At 46.8% G+C, this 17,908-nt stretch overlaps 1 protein-coding gene across 1 annotated transcript; it reads left to right on the top strand.

Moving 5' to 3' along the window:
* The first annotated feature begins 404 nt into the window (after positions 1 to 404).
* On the top strand, positions 405 to 17,142 carry RECQL (RecQ like helicase). Its single transcript, XM_056847242.1, has 14 exons — positions 405 to 437; positions 2,107 to 2,301; positions 4,106 to 4,285; positions 5,336 to 5,442; positions 6,505 to 6,703; positions 8,007 to 8,173; positions 9,523 to 9,604; positions 10,039 to 10,187; positions 11,136 to 11,253; positions 11,344 to 11,482; positions 12,124 to 12,215; positions 13,034 to 13,250; positions 14,639 to 14,768; positions 16,963 to 17,142. Exons 1-14 carry the CDS (start codon positions 419 to 421, stop codon positions 17,140 to 17,142), a joined length of 1,974 nt encoding a protein of 657 aa, XP_056703220.1. The 5' UTR covers positions 405 to 418.
* Positions 17,143 to 17,908: the final 766 nt, after the last annotated feature.

Raw genomic sequence — 17,908 nt, 5'->3', positions numbered from 1 at the left:
GTTCAGATTCTCACTCTGCCACGGAAGCTTGCTGGATGATCTTGGACTAGTCACACACTCTCAGCCTAGCCTACCTCACAGGGTTGTTGTGAGGATGAAATGTAGAACAATGTAAGCCGTTTTAGTCCTCATTGGGAAGGAATGTGGGTTATAAATGAACTAAAGAAATACAACATTAGCGTAAGAAAAATGTACCAAGGAGACAGGCTGTTCTTCAAGGCAGCAGTTATGTTGTAGAGAGATTTTAATATTGCTTGTTACTAGGTAAGTGTTTTTTCTTCAGACATGATTTTTCATATTTGTGACTTTCGAAATGTTTTTATTATCCTTGCAAACATTCTCTTTTTAGAAAGAATCCGCTAAAGAATTGCTTTGGACAATACTCATTCTTCAAGCAGAGTACCGTTCGACTTAGAAGATGACGACCACTCTTTCTGGTAACTCAGCTTTTCTGCCCCAGGTTATATGGCACAAGACCAACCAACAACCCATGCTAGCTGTGTGATAATACAAAATCCATTCCTTAGATTTTTATCCCACCCTTCCTCCAAGGAAGTAGTGTTGGCCTACGTGGTTCCTTTCCCCCATTGTATCTTCCCAAAGACCCTGTGAGGTAGGCTGGATCGAAAGAGTGTGACCAGCCTGTGGTCACTGGGTGACTGTCCGAGCAGATTTTGCCCCATGTCGCTCCGCTGCTCATCCACTCCTCTGACCACTGCCACAAACTGGTGTACCAGCACACCAGAAATAGGGGGGGAAGCCATGCTGTTTGCATAGGTCATCTTGTGTGATTTTTCTGGATTGGTGTGGAACCATGTAAACGTGAAAGTAGAGCCGTAAGAGAAGAAATTAGTAGGCAGCTGGCAAAAGAGTGGGGTGTAGATAGGGTTCCAGCTGAGGAATGGAAATACCTGGATATTTTGGGGGTGGAGCCTAAGGTGGGGTTTGAGGAGGGGAGGGACTTTAATGGGGGATAATGCTGGAGAGTCCACCTTCCAAAGCAGCCATTTTCTCCAGGTGAATCGATCTCTGTCACCTGGAGACCAGTTATAATAGTGGGAGATCTCTACCCACCACCTGGAGATTGGCAACCCTAAGAGCAGAAGCTTCACGAGAGGCCGAGACTTACAGAAGTTCAGTTCTGTGGAGCATGTGTACAGAGCACTTATTCAGGAGGGATGGATTGCATGGCGGGAGGGGGGACGGGGGGAAGGGAACCAGGAGCTCTGTGGAAGAGGCACTATGGAAAGGGTCCAGACAAGGAGAAAAAAGGCAATCCATATCCCAGCTTCCCTTTGTTCCAGGTCCAGGGCTACTTATGGGGTTGCTTTGGTCACTATCCTGTTAGCTTACTACAGGAGTCCCCAACCTTTCTGAGCCTGCGGGCCCATTTGGAATTCCAATGGTGGTGGGCATGGTGGGCGTGGCAACAAAATGGCAGCCTCAGGAGGCGGAGCCAGCCACTGAATGATTGTCAGAGTTTAACTTTGGTGGCACAGAGTAGCTCCATGTGCTGCGGTGGCAGCTGCCGCCAAAGCAACATATTAAAAAAACGCGCAGCCAATCAGAAGCTATGCTGGGCAAAAGGCCTCCCTGGCCCCACCCACTTCCTAAATAGGAACTGCAAATACTGGAGTGTCCTTAGGAGGCAAACAGCAGTAATGCACAGTTAACACAGAAATCTCATGCAACAGATACAAGTAAATAGGGCCACGTTGGACCCCAAAAAGCCTCATTTCTTAATGCCATTCTGTATTCATCATACAGTGAGACCTTTCTTTTGCCACATTTGAAAGATCTATCAGTTGAGCAAGTTGTTTTATGCTCAACTGATAGATCTTTCAAATGAGGCAAAAGAAAGGTCTCACTGTATGAACGCAGAATGGCATTAAGTAATGAAGCTTTTTGTGGTCCAACGTGGCCCTATTTACTTGGATTTGTTGCATGAGATTTCTGTGTTAACTGTGCATCACAGCTGTTTTCCTCCTAAGAATACTTAGCGGGCTCAAGAAGAGGTGTCGGTAGGCACCATGGCACCCCCGGGCACCACACTGGGGACCCCTGGCTTACTACATGGGAAGAATTATTGGGATGCTTCTTCTTCAGTGCTGCAAGAGGAGCTGGCTTCTGTTGACAGTGAGCTTCAGGCGGTGGAGCTGCAGGTTCAAGAACTTCTGGAGCGCCAGCAGGAACTTATTCAGAAGAAGGCTGTGCTGAAGAAGAAAATAAAGGAGTATTCTGACACGGAGAGCGGGGGCAGTAAAGACACCGAATCGACTGCTGAAGCTTGGAACAAGGAAGGTCTGCACGACAGGGCTTATCATTTAAACAGTCATTAAACCTGGGCTGGACAAATCCCAGCCGCCAGGGCTCCACAGTGGCTAGAAATTGCATTGTGGCGCCTAGCATTTTCAGTAGCCGATATTTTCAGCAGTCAGTATTTTCAATAAGTAGTGATTCTCTGTAGAAGTACGAAGCTCATTTCTGTGAGGGATAGAGGTTAGCCAGCGTGGTGTAGTGGTTAAGAGCGGTGGTTTGGAGTGGTGGACTCTGATCTGGAGAGCCGGGTTTGATTCCCCACTCCTCCACATGAGCGGCGGACGCTAATCTGGTGAACCAGGTTGGTTTCCCCACTCCTTCACGTGAAGCCAGCTGGGTGACCTTGGGCTAGTCACAGCTCTCTTAGAGCTCTCTCAGCCCCACCTACCTCACAGGGTGTCTGTTGTGGGGAGGAGAGGGGAAGGTAATTGTAAGCTGGTTTGATTCTCCCTTAAGTGGTAGAGAAAGTCGGCATATGAAAACCAACTCTACTTCTTTATTTTGAAGGGGGTTGTTGGAAAGATCCTTTTCGTTACTTTCTTTTTTTATTAAAGATATTTTATTGACATTTTCAGAAAAATATAACAAACATATACATATACTTCCGTCCACACAGTTTACACTTACTTCTGGGGTCAACATGTATCTTAAACATTACTCCATTATTATTATGACATTCTCTTAATCTCAAACTATGATAATTAACCAGTATTCTACTTCAAATTAACAGTTGTTGCTTTTATCTATCTTGTTCAGTTAAATGGGTGGAAAACTGAGGTTTGTGCTGCTGCAGAATCGCATAGCTCTATCTCCTCTCCCTGTATTGGGAGCAGATGTTTCATAAGTGCGCCAAACTGATTAGGTTTGTCTGAAACTGAAAAGAGTTTAATACGGTCCAAGACCAGCATAAAAACATACTAGATGTACATACATAACATAACACATATAAAAGAGTATCAAGTGCGAGCCCCTATAACGTCTTACAATCTCTCACTCATAAAAGCGCATAATTTTAAAATATTACATAATTGGAATTAGCATAAATATAAATCTAAAATCGCTCAACCATGAATTCGACTCATGCACACCTGATCCGCATAGCTTGCCACCCAAATTTGGCCACTTTAAAAGTTATCTCCGTATCCTTGTCTGAGAGCATGTTAGAAAGACTAAAAGCTCTGGATCGCCCTGGGAGGCCCGATAATACAGAAAGAACGGCTTCTCGTATCTTGTTATAGATTTTGCATTTGAACACTACGTGCTCAAGGGTCTCAGTACTCCCATCAGAGCAGGGGCATAATCGTCCTGCCTATGGTATCTTTTTGTATCTCCCTTCCAAAATGGCTGAAGGGAGTGTGTTACAACGCATCAGGGTGAAGGCCCTTCTGTAGTCTGGACTAAGTGGGAAAGGTAAGACATCGGGACCATGTTGGTAAGAGTGCTGCAATTGTAGCACATGTTTTTGATTCTACTTAGGTCATGCTGTCTTTCCATGTCCAGAACTCTTTGCTTGATCAGGGCTCTGGCCTGTGGATAGTCCATTGATAGGAGCAGATGTTGTGAGAGACCATAGTAGCCTAGTTCATCAGATTTCTCAACCGGGGGAAACAAAAGTGTCATACAAAATTAGGTTAACAGATGAGCCCTGATTGCACCTGATTGCATCTGGCAATTTGGGGAGAAGAGCAGAGAGTTATTATTACTTTAGAAAAAAAACCTTTAGAGGAGCTTTCTCCTTTCAACTGAATGCTGATTTCGTTTAAGCTTAACTCCTTTCCTATCGCAGATTTTCCTTGGTCCACAAAGATCAGAAGCGAGCTGCAAAAGAGCTTTACGCTGCAGAAGTTCAGGGCTTTGCAACTGGAGACGATCAACGTTACAATGGCAGGAAGAGACGTGTTCCTCGTCATGCCGACTGGCGGAGGAAAGAGTCTGTGCTACCAGCTACCGGCAGTATCTTCTGATGGTATGCACTTGCGTTTGCGAGCAGATGTGTTTTGGCTTTTCCTCACTTACACTTCTCTTGCTAGCCACTCTAGTTACAATTTTTTGTTGCTGAATAATTAAAACAGGCGATGCTCCATGATTAGATTATTGTTGTACTAAGAGCAGAAGGTTTTGAATTAGCGTGGCGCAGTGGTTAAAAATGGTGGTTTGGAGCTGTGGTCTCTGATCTGGAGAACTGGGTTTGATTCCCCTCTCCTCCACATGAGCAGCGGACACTAATCTGGTGAACTGGATTTGTTTCCCCAGTCCTCTACATGAATCCAGCTGAGTGACCTTGGGCTAGTCACAGCTCTCAGCCCCACCTACCTCACAGGGTGTCTGTTGTGGGGAGGGGAAGGGAAGGAGATTGTAAGCTGACTTGAGCCTCTCTTAAGTGGTAGAAAAAGTCGGCATATAAAAACCAACTTCTTCTTCATAAGAAAGGCCCTGCTGGATCAGACCAAGGTCCATCAAGTCCAGCAGTCTGTTCACACAGTGGCCAGACAGGTACTGTTATTACTTCTTTTTAAATTTTGAAACACGTTGAATGTAATTGGAAAAGTGGAATATCAGCCTTTTTCAACAAAGAATATGCTGACTTTCTCTACCATTTAAGGGAGAATCAAACCGGCTTAAAATCACCTTCCCTTCCCCTCCCCACAACAGACACCCTATGAGGTGAGTGAGACAGAGTGACTAGCCCAAGGTCACCCAGCTGGCTTCATGTGTTAGGAGTGGGGCAACCCAGTTCTCCAGATCAGACTCCACCACTCCAAACCACCGCTCTTAACCACTACACCACGCTGGCCCTTGTTGGGCTGCCTAGTGCAGCTGTTTAGCAACAGTGCAGCAAAATGGTCACAGTTGTGTAGCTGGCTTCAGTCTGCATCCAGTGAACGTGCCTCCCTTTGCACAGTCTGAATGTGTGTTCTTTAAATCTTCTGAGCAGGGAGTCTGGCTGTGTTCTGTTAAGCGGTGGAGCTATGAGCACATCAGGTAACCGATTCAAGGGATTGTTCTTGTTTTCCAGGTTTCACCCTTGTGATTTGTCCTCTGATCTCACTTATGGAGGATCAACTAATGGTCCTGGAGCAGCTGGGGATTTCCGCAACCTTTTTAAACGCCTCCAGCAGTAAGGTATGGCTCCTTGTCAAGAGTGGTGGCCGGCTGCTAAACTTGGACCTCAATTCTCAGCATCTTGCCACTTGTTCAGAGGCTGCAGCTGTAAGTAAGTGATGTCAGTTCACTAGTGTGGGCTTTGCAGGCTTGTAGCAGCATAGCCCACTGTCTCTTGAACACTGAAGGGATAAGAACATAAGAAAGGCCATGCTGGACCAGACCAAGACCAATCAAGTCCAGCAGTCTGTTCACACAGTGGCCAACCAGGAGCCTCCAGGAAGCCCACCAACAAGACTACTGCAGCATCATTATCCTGCCTGTGTTTCACAGCACCTAATAGAATAGGGATCCTCCTCTGATCCTGGAGAGAACAGGTATGCATCATGACTAGTATCCATTTTGACGAGAAGCCATGGATAGCCCCATCCTCCATAATAACATTAGAAAAGCCATGCTGGATCAGACCAAGGCCCATCAAGTCCAGCAGTCACCCAGCTGGCTTCATGTGGAGGAGTGGGGGATCGAACCCGGTTCTCCAGATTAGAGTCTGCCACTCTTAACCACAACACCATGCTGGCTCTCTTTATAGTTTCTATAAAGTTTTGAGAGCTGTCGTTGCTGTGTTTTGGGGGATTTAGCGGAGAAGAAGAAGAGTTGGTTTTTATATACCAACTTTCCTACCACTTAAGGGAGACTCAAACCGGCTTACAATCACCTTCCTTTCTCCTCCCCACAACAGACACCCTGTGAGGTGGATGGGGCTGAGAGAGCTCTAAGAGAGCTGTGACTAGCCCAAGGTCACCCAGCTGGCTTTGTGTGGAGGAGCGGAGAAACAAATCCAGTTCACCAGATTAGCCTCTGCCACTCATGTGGAGGAGTTGGGAACCAAACCCGCTTCTCCAGATCACATTCCCTCGCTTCAATCTCCCATCTGCCTGGGAGATGTGATTGTGGATTTAACCCATAATTAGTACAGTATTACTTGGTTTCGTGATCAGCTGCAGACACAAGCAACTATTACGGTATGTGATCATTCTGATGTCCTGTATGTGGTCTTTCTCCTCCCACCCACCCCAATAGGAGCACGTGAAGTGGGTTCATGCTGAAATGTTGGCTCACGGTTCTCAGCTCAAACTGATTTATGTGACACCAGAGAAGATTGCCAAAAGCAAGATGTTCATGTCCAAGTTGGAGAAAGCTTACCAAGCAGGAAGGCTGACGCGCCTTGCGGTGGATGAGGTCCATTGCTGTAGCCAGTGGGGACATGACTTCAGGCCTGGTATGACCACCCAGAAGGAACTTCACACACACAGGCTGAACCGTCTTTCAGGGAAGCTTGTCTACTGCTCTAGATCCTGTTATTGAGGAAGCCCAACATAGTGCAGAATCCACTGGACTAATCTTCCCTATGCTTACTGGAGATCTGGTTAATTTAGAGGGGCGGAATGATTTTGTCACTTACAAATATCCTGAAATACAACTTGGAGTAATATAGTGGTAAAATATTAGGAGGCTTTCTATTTTATTCATGCGCCTTGACCTGGATGGCCCAGGCTGGCCTGATCTCGTCAGTTTTCAGAAGCTAAGCAGGGTTAGCCCTGATTAGTACTTGGATGGGAGACCACAGAGGAAGAATAGAGAGTGGCCGTGGCTCAGTGGTAGAGCATCTGTTGGGCATGCAGAAGGTCCCATGTTCAATCCCCAGCATCTCCAGTTAAAGGGACTAGGCAAGTAGGTGATGTGAAAGACCTCTGCCTGAGACCCTGGAGAGCCATGGAGAGGGGCTGTGGCTGAGTGGTAGAGCATCTGTTGGGCATGCAGAAGGTCCCAAGTTCAATCCCCGGCATCTCCAGTTAAAAGGACCAGGTGGTAGGTGATGTGAAAGACCCCTGCCTGAGACCCTGGAGAGCAGCTGCCGGTCTGATTAGAAAATACTGACTTTGATGAACCAGTGGTCTGATTCGATATAAGGCAGCTTCATATGCTACGCAGAGGAAGGCAATGGCAAACCTCCTCTGTTAGTCTCTTGCCTTGAAAACCCTGCTGGGTTGCCGTAAATTGGCTGCAACTTGATGACATCTATATACACACGCACACTACAGTTGCCAACCTCCAGGTGCTAGCTGGAGAGCTCCTGCTATTACAACTGATCTCCAGCCGACAGATCAGTTCCCCTGGAGAAAATGGCCGCTTTGGCAATTGGACTGTATGGAGTTAAAGTCCCTCCCCTCCCCAAACCCCGCCCTCAGGCTCCGCCCCCCAAACCTCTCGCTGGTGGCAAAGAGGGACCTGGCAACTCTAAGACATATTTTATTCATAGGAGCCTAGTAGCTCAGACTATCGTGAGCTCATCGGGGCTTGGGAGCAGGATCGGCCACGGGCAGTATTTGGGTGGGAGATCTCCAAGGAAGTCCAGGGTTGCTCTGCAGAGGCTGGCCATGGCAAACCACCTGTATTCATCTCTTGCCTTGAAAACCCCGCAGTTCTGGGATTGCCACGAATCAGTCGCAAATTGACAGCACGCTATTATTATTCGTTTACTATTGTATTTTATTCACCAAATGCCATTCACTTACATTTAGATTACAAGTTGCTTGGTATTTTAAAGCGGCAGTTTCCCACTGTGCCTTTGATCGGGTTGACGGCGACTGCGACCAGTCATGTCCTGCAGGATGCGCAGAAAATTCTGTGTGTTCAGATGTGCGTCACCTTCACTGCGTCGTTTAACCGGCCCAATCTGTACTATGAGGTACGCCCGTTGCTATGTTAGCTTCATTTAGTAATGGGCTAGAACCAGGCGTAACAGGATGACCGTTGGCTTGTTTACTAGCGAAAAGGTGCCGTATTGGAGATTTAAGTTGATTTAGGCCTGCTATAAGTCAAGCGTTCCCATTTAACTTTTACCTATTTGCTGCTGAAGATAGTGGTGCAGAATAAATGGTTTGGTTTTTAAATTTTTTAAAATTCCATTCCCAAAAACAGATGTTTGTCTCATCCTAAACATAGAACTGGATCCAGACTAATGTTTTCCACAGGTGCAGTGATTTTTGCATGCAGGGTACAATTTTTCTTCCCCCACCCCTGGGAGAGGGGACTCCAGGAACAAGATTAGGGGTGGGGGCATTACAGGCTGGGGAGGTGAAAAAATTGTGCTGTTTTGACAGAAGAGCTTACGCCTCTGGAAACATCTGGATCTAAGCTCTTGGAATTTAGGGCAGTTAATGACTATTTAATAAAACAGAATGTAGAGAAGTGATCTTGGAGGATAGTGTTACGGATACCTTGGACTGCCAAAAACAAAAACAAATCAGTGGGTTGTAGATCAAATCAAGCCTGAACTGATCCTAGAAGCTAAAATGACTAAACTTAGGCTATCGTATTTTGGTCACATTATAAAAAGGCAAGAGTCACTAGAAAAGACAGTCATGCTAGGAAAAGTTGAAGGCAGCAGGAAAAGAGGTAGGCCCAACAAGAGATGGATTGACTCTGTAAAGGAAGCCACGGCCCTCAGTTTGCAAGACCTGAGCAAGGCTGACAAAGATAAGACATTTTGGAGGACTTTCATTCATAGGGTCGCCATGAGTCAGAAGCGACTTGTCAGCACTTAACACACACAGAGAAGTGAAAACAGAATGTAGAGAACATATATACCCCCAGATTTAACCCCGCTAACCAAAAGCCCGCTGAGGATCAGTCACCAACACACCTCCCAGGCATGTTCATTAGACACATACAGACGTCATGTGGTCCGAATAAGATCATTGTGTGTGTTAAGTGCCGTCAAGTCGCTTCCGACTAATGGCCACCCTATGAATCAAACTCCTCCAAAATGTCCTATCTTTGACAGCCTTGCTCAGGTCTTGCAAATTGAGGGCTGTGGCTTCCTTTATTGAGTCAATCCACCTCTTGTTGGGTCTTCCTCTTTTCCTGCTGCCCTCAACTTTTCCTAGCATGACTGTCTTTTCCAGTGACTCTTGCCTTGTCATGGCGTGACTATTGCAAGAGGCTATTAGTGTACATAATCATGCATGCATGGATTTATGAAGGGATGAATGAAAGTCAATTTGTAATTTTTATTGCCTTTTTGAAAACATTTAGGTTCGGCAAAAGCCTCCGAATGCTCAGAGTTTAATGGAGGATATTGTTAAGCTCATCAACGGAAGATACAAAGGCCTTTCAGGTGAATGAACACTCTAAGGGGTGGTTTCTAAAAGCACAATTTGTATCAGTAGGTGAGCTCCCTCATGAAGTTGTGCTTGGGGGGTACCCTGAAAACCTCACTCTTGCTTTGTACAGGCGGTACAAACCTCATCCCTGATTTCAACACAGAGAGCCAACGTGGTGTAGTGGTTAAGAGTGGTGGACCCTAATCTGGAGAGCCGGGTTTGATTCCCCACTCCTCCACGTGAGTGGTGGACTCTAATCTGGAGTGCCGGGTTGGTTTCCCCACTCCTACACATGAAGTTCTGTCAGAACTCTCTCAGGCCCACCCTACCTCACAAGGTGTCTGTTGTGGGGAGGGGAAGGGAAGGAGATTGTAAGACAGTTTGATTCTCCTTAAAAGGTAGCGAACGTCAGCATATAAAAACCAACTCTTCTCATTTTTTGGTGCAGGAATCATCTACTGCTTTTCCCAAAAGGATGCGGAGCAAATTACCATGAGTTTACAAAAACTTGGGATCAAGGCCGGCACTTATCACGCGAACATGGAACCTAAAGATAAGAGCAAAGTTCACAAGCGGTGGTCAGCCAATGACATCCAGGTGAAGTGTACAATCAGTTTTCTTGGTTCCGCTCGGATAGATCCTCTCCTGATGATGAGCTTTGACTTTATTTATTGACTAAATCCGTATGGTGCCTTTCCGTAATCAGTTGCCTTTACATCATAAAAACCATGTGCAGTGCAGTGGTTAGAATGGGGCTAGGATCTGGGAGACCCAGGTTCGAATCCCCATTCTGCCATGAAAACTTGCTGGATGACCTTGGGCCCAGTCACACATTCTCAGCCTAGCCTACCTCCTGGGGTTGTTGTGAGGGTCAAATGGAGGAGAGGAGAATGATGTCATCTTCTTTGGGTACCGTTGGGGAGAAAGGGTACACGTGAAGTCAATAAATTAATAAACTTTAAAACATATCAGTAAAAACAAACAGCAGTATCCTTCCTACCAGTTAGATCTCCAAACAGTCCATAAACAAAGGCCTGTCCCTCTCAGCAGCCTAACGGGACGAGAGAGTCTTTGTTCGTTTCCAAAAAGGAACAAGCAAGAAGAAGAGTTGGTTTTTATATGCCGACTTTCTCTATCACTTAAGGAAGAATCAAACCAGCTTACAATCACCTTCCCTTCCCCTCCCCAAAACAGACACCCTGTGAGGTAGGTGGGGCTGAGAGAGCTCTGAGAGAGCTGTGACTAGCCCAAGGTCACCCAGCTGGCTTCATGTGGAGGAGTGGGGAAACAAATCCTGTTCACCAGATTAGTGTCTGCCACTCATGTGGAGGAGTGGGGAATCAAACCCGGTTCTCCAGATCAGAGTCTACCGCTCCAAACCACCACTCTTAACCACTACACCACATGAGATCACATGTACCTGCTAAGGGAGGGCATTCCCCAACCCCTGGTCCTTGAGGGTAACCAAGACAGCACCCCGAACAATTCCTCACTGGCACATCTGGAAGTACAGGGAGGGGTTCATATGCTGCCTCTGTCTTCCAGGTTGTAGTGGCCACTGTTGCTTTTGGGATGGGAATCGATAAGCCGGACGTAAGATTTGTAATTCATCATTCAATGAGCAAGTCTATGGAGAACTACTACCAAGAGAGTGGGCGTGCAGGTATGCTCAAGGAACTAAAGGCGAATTCTGGGCAGCTGCTTCCTAACAGTAGCGGGGGGGAAACACTATTTTTCAAAAATGTCATTCTAGGTCGGGACGACCAGAAAGCTGATTGCATCTTGTATTATGGTTTTGGGGACATGTTCAGAATCAGTACCATGGTGGTGATGGAAAACGTCGGGCAAGAGAAGTTGTACAACATGGTTTCCTATTGCCACAACATGAGCAGGCAAGTGATTTGGGGTGGGGGGGATGTGTGTGTTGTGATTGCGTAGGGGTGGCTTCTTCAAAAGTTGCTGTTTCTGTTGAATCCCCCACCCCCAAATAGCACAGGCTCCTAGAGCAGTCTGTTCTTAACTTCTGATTCACTACTGTTCACCATCCACAGAGCACGATCATTGAATGCCCCCCAAGCCACAAGTAAAAACATTTGGACATCAAAACAGTACTCAAGACAAGATAACTTCTCTAGAAATAAATTCTTGATGATGCACACATCTCAGACGTACATTCAGTGAGACCTTTGAGCCCAATAACCATCAGTTTGCTCCTGAATGTTAGGTTTGATTCCAATTTTCTGCACGCCACTTGCTTTAAGAGCCTGGGGGGAGAAATCTAGAATCTGGGAATTTTTTCACTGGGTGGGGTGAGTGGTATAAAGCCACGGTCTTCCACTCGCTGTCAAAAGCCATTGCACTTGGGGGGAAAGGGTTGTTTTCTATTGCCCCAGAAGGTCAGACCAGAACATTTGTACCAAGGAAATCCAGTTTTGGCACAGATAATGAATTTTCAGTAGTGTTTAAGCTGAGTAACCGTGGGTAAGCCTGTGCTTTTCTGTTTGCCTCTTGACCTGGGTGTTTTCATTTCCAGGTGTCGCCGGGTACTGATAGCTCATCATTTTGATGAAGCTTGGGACTCCGCCCACTGCAACAAGATGTGTGACAACTGCTGCCGAGAGGAGCGTAAGTGATCGAACGGTAACATGGAAAGCAGCCGCCGAGCAGGTCTGCTGCAAACCGGACGAGCTCAATCCGAAGGCCACAATTTCCCAGTAAAACCACGTTAGAGGACAGCTTCAAGGAAAGAGTATGCAAGTGGTCTCCTTTATAGCAGCCCCTTACTCAGGAGTAAGCAACTCTCTACTAAGTAGGAGAAAAGAAGGACTCTGACAGGGGTAAAAAAAAGTGTGAGCGATGGGGAGGAGTAGAAAAGAGCAAGAGTCCAGTGGCACCTTGAAGACTAACTAACTTTATGGCAGGGTATGAGCTTTCAAGAGTCACAGCTCACTTCTTCAGATACAGCTAGAATTGCATGCAATACTGTATTTTATCTATATTTAATTGTAGTAACTGTAAATATATATATAATCTCAACCTTTAATGGCATAGGAATTACAGTTACTACAGTTAAAAATAGATAAAATACAGTATTGCATGCTGTTCTAACTGTATCTTAAGATGTGTCTCTGGGTGTGTGGGGTGGGTGGGTGGGTGGGAGTTGGGAAGGAGTTTCCCTGCAAGTTGATTGCCTCCTAATCCTTGGGTCTCTTGGGTGTGTGTGGTTCTTGCACTTAAATGATTGGGCACTTCCTCTGTGCAATTCCCCATGATGCGGTGAAGTTTTTTGACTTTTGTTCCCCACTTGCATCCCATTCTCAGGTGGTGGGGGAGAGGCTGATAGGTGGAGGATCCTGACTTGGGCAGAGATGGAATTTGATACCCCCTTTCATACCTCGAGCAGCTCACGTTCTGTTGGGTTTTGTGTCTTGTTTGCTCCTTAGCGGTCGACAAGATGGATGTGACCGGGCATTGCAGGGACCTCGTCAAGATTTTAGAGCGCGTGGACCACGCGAAAGAGAAATTCACTCCACTGAAGCTGGTCGATGCCTGGCTAGGGAAGGGGTTGTCCAAACTGGGAGTAGATGTCGTTGCTCCCAAACTTTCCCGTGACACGCTAGAGAGAATCGTTGCCCATCTGATACTACAGCGCTATCTGAAGTAAATATATAAATGGACAACTGTTTCATCAGCTGCTTTGTTGCATAACCTTCCAATAAATTATTTTGGAAAAGGGTCGGTGGCAGAGGCAGCATGGTATAGTGGTTAAGAGTGGTGGACTCTGTTCTGGAGAACCGGGTTTGATACCCCACTCCTCCACAAGAGTGGCGGAGGCTAATCTAGTGAACTGGATTTGTTTCCCCGATCCTACGCACGAAGCCAGCTGGGAGACCTTGGGCCAGTCACACCCTCTCAGCCCCACCTACCTCACAGGGTGTCTGTTGTGGGGAGGGGAAGGGAAGGTGATTGTAAGCCGGTTTGATTCTTCCTTAAGTGGTAGAGAAAGTCACCATATAAAAACCAACTCTTCTACTTCTGCATGCAGAATATCCTAGGTTCAGTCCCAAGTATCTCAAGTTCAAAGGATCAGGTAGTAGGTGGTGTGAAAGATCCCATGAAAATCTGTGAAACCAATAGCAGAAAAGCCCAACATTGATACTAGCAAAAACCAGCAGAAGCCAAACAGATCAATGGCAGAGAATAGCAGCAGCAGAAATCCTGGTGGTGAAAAGTGCTGTCAAGTCACAGTTGACTTTATGGTGATCCCATAGGGTTTAATGCAAGAGATAAACAGAGGTAGATTTCCATTTGCATGCCTCTATGTCGCAACCCTGGACTTCCTTGGTGGTCTCCCATCCAAATACTAACCAGGGCCAACCCTGCTTAGCTTCACCCTGGGCGATCCATATCCATTTTTATATATTTAGAAATGTTAAGGAATTCCCAAGCCTCTCCAGGAGAGCACTGCTTTTGCCTGTTGTCTAAACAGCTAGCAGGGATAGAGTGCAAATATACCTCCCTGGGCCTGCATTTTGACAATCCTGATGCTGCTCAGCCTGCATCACCATCCACTGTGCCTCCAGTAGTGGAGAAACATCGAACAGGAGGATGTGCAGTTAGGCTCACATGGGAGAAAGGGATTTTTCTTCAGCCCCTGATCATTGAGGAAGGTTAAGACCGGCGATTGGAGTCAGGGTTTGAAGAACCCTTTAAAGGTTGAGACCAGCACCTTGGAGTGGGGCTCTGAAGAACCCTTTAAAGGTTGAGACCGGTACTCGGAGTGGGGCTCTGAAGAACCCTTTAAAGGTTCAGACCGGTACTCGGAGTGGGGCTCTGAAGAACCCTTTAAAGGTTCAGACCGGCACTCGGAGTGGGGCTCTGAAGGACCATTTAGCCTCGTGTTAACCTTTGATGCAGTCTCTAGGTAAAACCCAGTTTACTGAAGAAGTCATTCCTCATGACTTTTCCTATCCCACTCTGCTTTATCTAGGCTTTGACATCCTGTTATGATCTTCCCTTTTCACACAGCCGGGCTTAATTTCTTGCAGGGAAGACTTCAGTTTCACAGCGTTTGCTACAATATCCTACGTGAAGATAGGGCCGCGAGCTGATCTCCTGAAAAACAAGGCACACATTATCACTATGGAAGTGGTAACGAGAGGCAAAAATAGTATGAAGGTAAGGCTCTTCTGCTTCCCTGCTTCCAAAATGCGGTATTTGACGCTGGTTTGTAGGCATTTGTAGGTGTGATCCTTCTCCCAGGTCTCTGTGTATTGGATAGTGAGGCAGAACATGCAGCAGCCTCTACCAAAGGAAATTCAGCAGTGGCAACGCACAGGAATTCTCAGACTTTTGAAAACTGTATCCCTTATCCAGACATCTCATATCTGGACTGATCTGAAAAACTGGACCCTTCGAGCTGGCATGCAGGCAAATCCGTGCCACCTGCTTTCAATGTTTCCTCTCATCTAAAAAAAAAAAAAAACTTTAAAAGGTTCCTGATATGACCTCAAGGAGTTCTGCAGGGCCTGCAAGACAGAGCTTTTCTGCCAGGCATGTAGTTGAGGGCAGCCATGGGCATTATATTTGTTGGCCTCCCTAACCCCCCCTTCCTTACGTGATATATGCTGTATCGATCTGAAAGGGGAGCCTGCCTTGGCCACCATCCTGGGATTTTAATGTTTTAAGTATAGGGCTTATTGATAAATGTTATTGTTTTTAATGTTGCTGGTGTATGATTTTAAATGACGTTACCCGCCCTGAGCCTGGCTTTGGCTGGGGAGGGCGGATTAGAAATCGCAAAAATATGGTCCCCATGGGAAGGGCAGGTTATGTAACTAAGGCTGTCACGCCTCCCTGGCGCCGCCGTCGCCCCCGGGGTCTCTGCCTTGGAGGAGGACCTGGCCGGAGGAGCCTCCTCGGCCTCAGACCAGTCCGAGGGGGAATCGGAGCTTGCCTCCCCCTCAGATGCAGCCAGGTTGCTCTGAGCCAGCACGGCTCCTACCACCTAGTGCTGCTGCTACTCCTCTCCGGCCAAGGCTCCTCTCTGGCCTTATATCCCCTCCAGGCCAGAGAGGTCCTGCCCCTTCCTCCCTTAGCCCCGCCCCCGACCTTCTCAAATAAGGGCTCCAGCCGGGTCACCTGGCTGCCTCTGAGGTAGCTGGCCGGCCCGCCCTCATTTGCCCCGCCCGCGCTCGTCCGCGGCTCAGCTGTTGAGCGGGGCGGGGTGCAGGAGCGCGCGCAGTCTCTGCCGCGGCCGGCGCCGCGGCTGGGTGCTTGCTGGCGTCATCCCCTGGAGGCCCTGAAGGAAAAAAACAGGGCTGAAGCGCGGTCGCCACGCCGGCCGCCGGCGGGGCTGGCCACCCCGCTCTCATCTTCCCTCCCTCCAATGGTGAGTGGCACCCCCCCTGCATGGTCTGGTGGGGTGGTTTACGTCCCGGGCTGCGCGGGGAGGGGCTCGTCCCGGGACAAAGGCATAGTGGGAAGAAGCAACAGCACTCTTTTATGTCTCATGTACCAATAAAGTAAGCCTGCATGTCTGTCCTAAACGCATCTCCTTTAATGCAAATCCCACCCAAATTAAAGGGGACCTGGTTATGCTCTGCAGCCCAGAGCCCATGAACATCTGGAAACAGTTGTGTCGTTCCTGCTATGTAATTGAAATTCAGGGTGCTTATGACACTAAAACAAATTTGAAATATGTATTACGGAGAAACACAGAGCTAGAAGGGACCTCCCTCCCTCAGCGGGAGATGCAGGAGGTGAGGTCGTTGATAAAGTTTACTGTTTGTGACCAAAGGCCATCACAATCTATCATACAAAACATTAAAATAACTTTAAAATAGTCTGACCCCCAAGAAGCTAGTAATTAAATATGTTAAACCCCATGATTAAAAACCGCTTTAGCTTGGATTTTCTTGGCTGCTGAAGCAAAGAGTTACATTTTGTAGGAAACGTCACAGTTGAGGTCTGATAGGAGAAAGAGCAGCTTCTCTGGATCTGAAAAAAGATTTAGGGTTTGGATTAAGATTTTTGGGTAGATCTACATTAACGAGGGGCGTTTTTAAGTGGCCTTATAGGCTGGGTGTGAAGAACCGCAGATTGAATCTTTGACTAGGATGCTGGACAGCTTTCCTGGCTGTTTGCTTTGTATTTTAATGCACATTATTCTGTTCAACGATTGTCCAGTTTCATATGAAACGAAGTCTCTGTGTATTTCCTGCTGCGGGATCCAGGGAAGCGCAAAAACACGGATCCTTGCAGGGGAAAAGGATCTTGGGGTAACACTAGATGCGACCAGAGAAGGATGCAGATCAGTTGAGAGGGAAAAATTTGAGGCCATGAGTTAACACAAACTGTTTTGGCTTGCTAGGTCCAGTCACCTGCAGTACGTAGCTTGGGAAGCCCAAGTGGGGAGAAATGTAAAACCTCGCCCCCCAAAAAGGAAGGGGGGCGCAAAAGAACTCCTTCAAAACACCATTTCCAAGCAAAAAAGTACAAACTTCAAGCAGATGAAGAGGACGACGACAAGCTGATGATCATTGAAGATTAAGAAAGTGTATTTTTATACTTTATTTAAATCTGCCTTTGGGGGGGATAGACCAGAGATGATGTATATTGTTCACCCAAAATTAATCCATTTGCCCAGAAAAGGAAAGTACTGTACCAAGAATCTAAGGAAAAGACCATTAGTCCCCTCCCAACTTTTTATACTATTCCACATTCAATTACGTATTGTTTTTAATTTGTATGTATTATGTATATTTTAGCTTGTTGATAGCTGCTCTGAGCCCTGCCCGGGGGAGAGCAGGATATAAAACGAATAAAAATAAATAAGTAAATAAGTTGGAGGCAGCAGCCGATCAGTCATTTCAACAAAGAACATGGTTGGATTGTTTTTTCCTTGCCAGTTTTATGAACTGTATCTTTTACCGCATATAGAAATGTTGAGGTGGTTTCAGAGGGGTTTTGAAAATGTGTGTAAGGAAAGAAACTTGCTTGAGAGCCAGCGTGGTGTAGTGGTTAAGAGCAGTGGATTCTGATCTGGAGAACTGGGTTTGATTTCCCACTCCACCTGAGCGGTGGACGCTAATATGGTGAACTGGATTTGTTTCCCCACTCCTCCACGTGAAGCCAGCAGGGTGACCTCGGGCTAGTCACAGCTCTCTTAGAGCTCTCTCAGCCCCACCTACCTCACAGGGTGTCTGTTGTGGGGAAGGGAAGGTGATTGTAAACCGGTTTGATTCTTCCTTAAGTGGTAGAGAAGGTCAGCATATAAAAACAAACTCTTCTTCTTGCTTGTGCATAAGTAAAGGCGC

The sequence above is a fragment of the Euleptes europaea genome, chromosome 3 (assembly GCF_029931775.1).
Source record: "Euleptes europaea isolate rEulEur1 chromosome 3, rEulEur1.hap1, whole genome shotgun sequence".
NCBI lineage: Eukaryota > Metazoa > Chordata > Lepidosauria > Squamata > Sphaerodactylidae > Euleptes > Euleptes europaea.
Note: the sequence above shows the minus strand (reverse complement) of the source record. Positions and strands in the feature narration are given on the sequence as shown.

What these genes read in the sequence shown, in the direction of transcription:
- RECQL (XM_056847242.1), top strand. An exon ending in GGCCCAATCTGTACTATGAG is followed by an intron (nt 8,174 to 9,522) that starts GTACGCCCGTTG and finishes GAAAACATTTAG; the next exon opens with GTTCGGCAAAAGCCTCCGAA. An exon ending in ATACTACAGCGCTATCTGAA is followed by an intron (nt 13,251 to 14,638) that starts GTAAATATATAA and finishes AATTTCTTGCAG; the next exon opens with GGAAGACTTCAGTTTCACAG.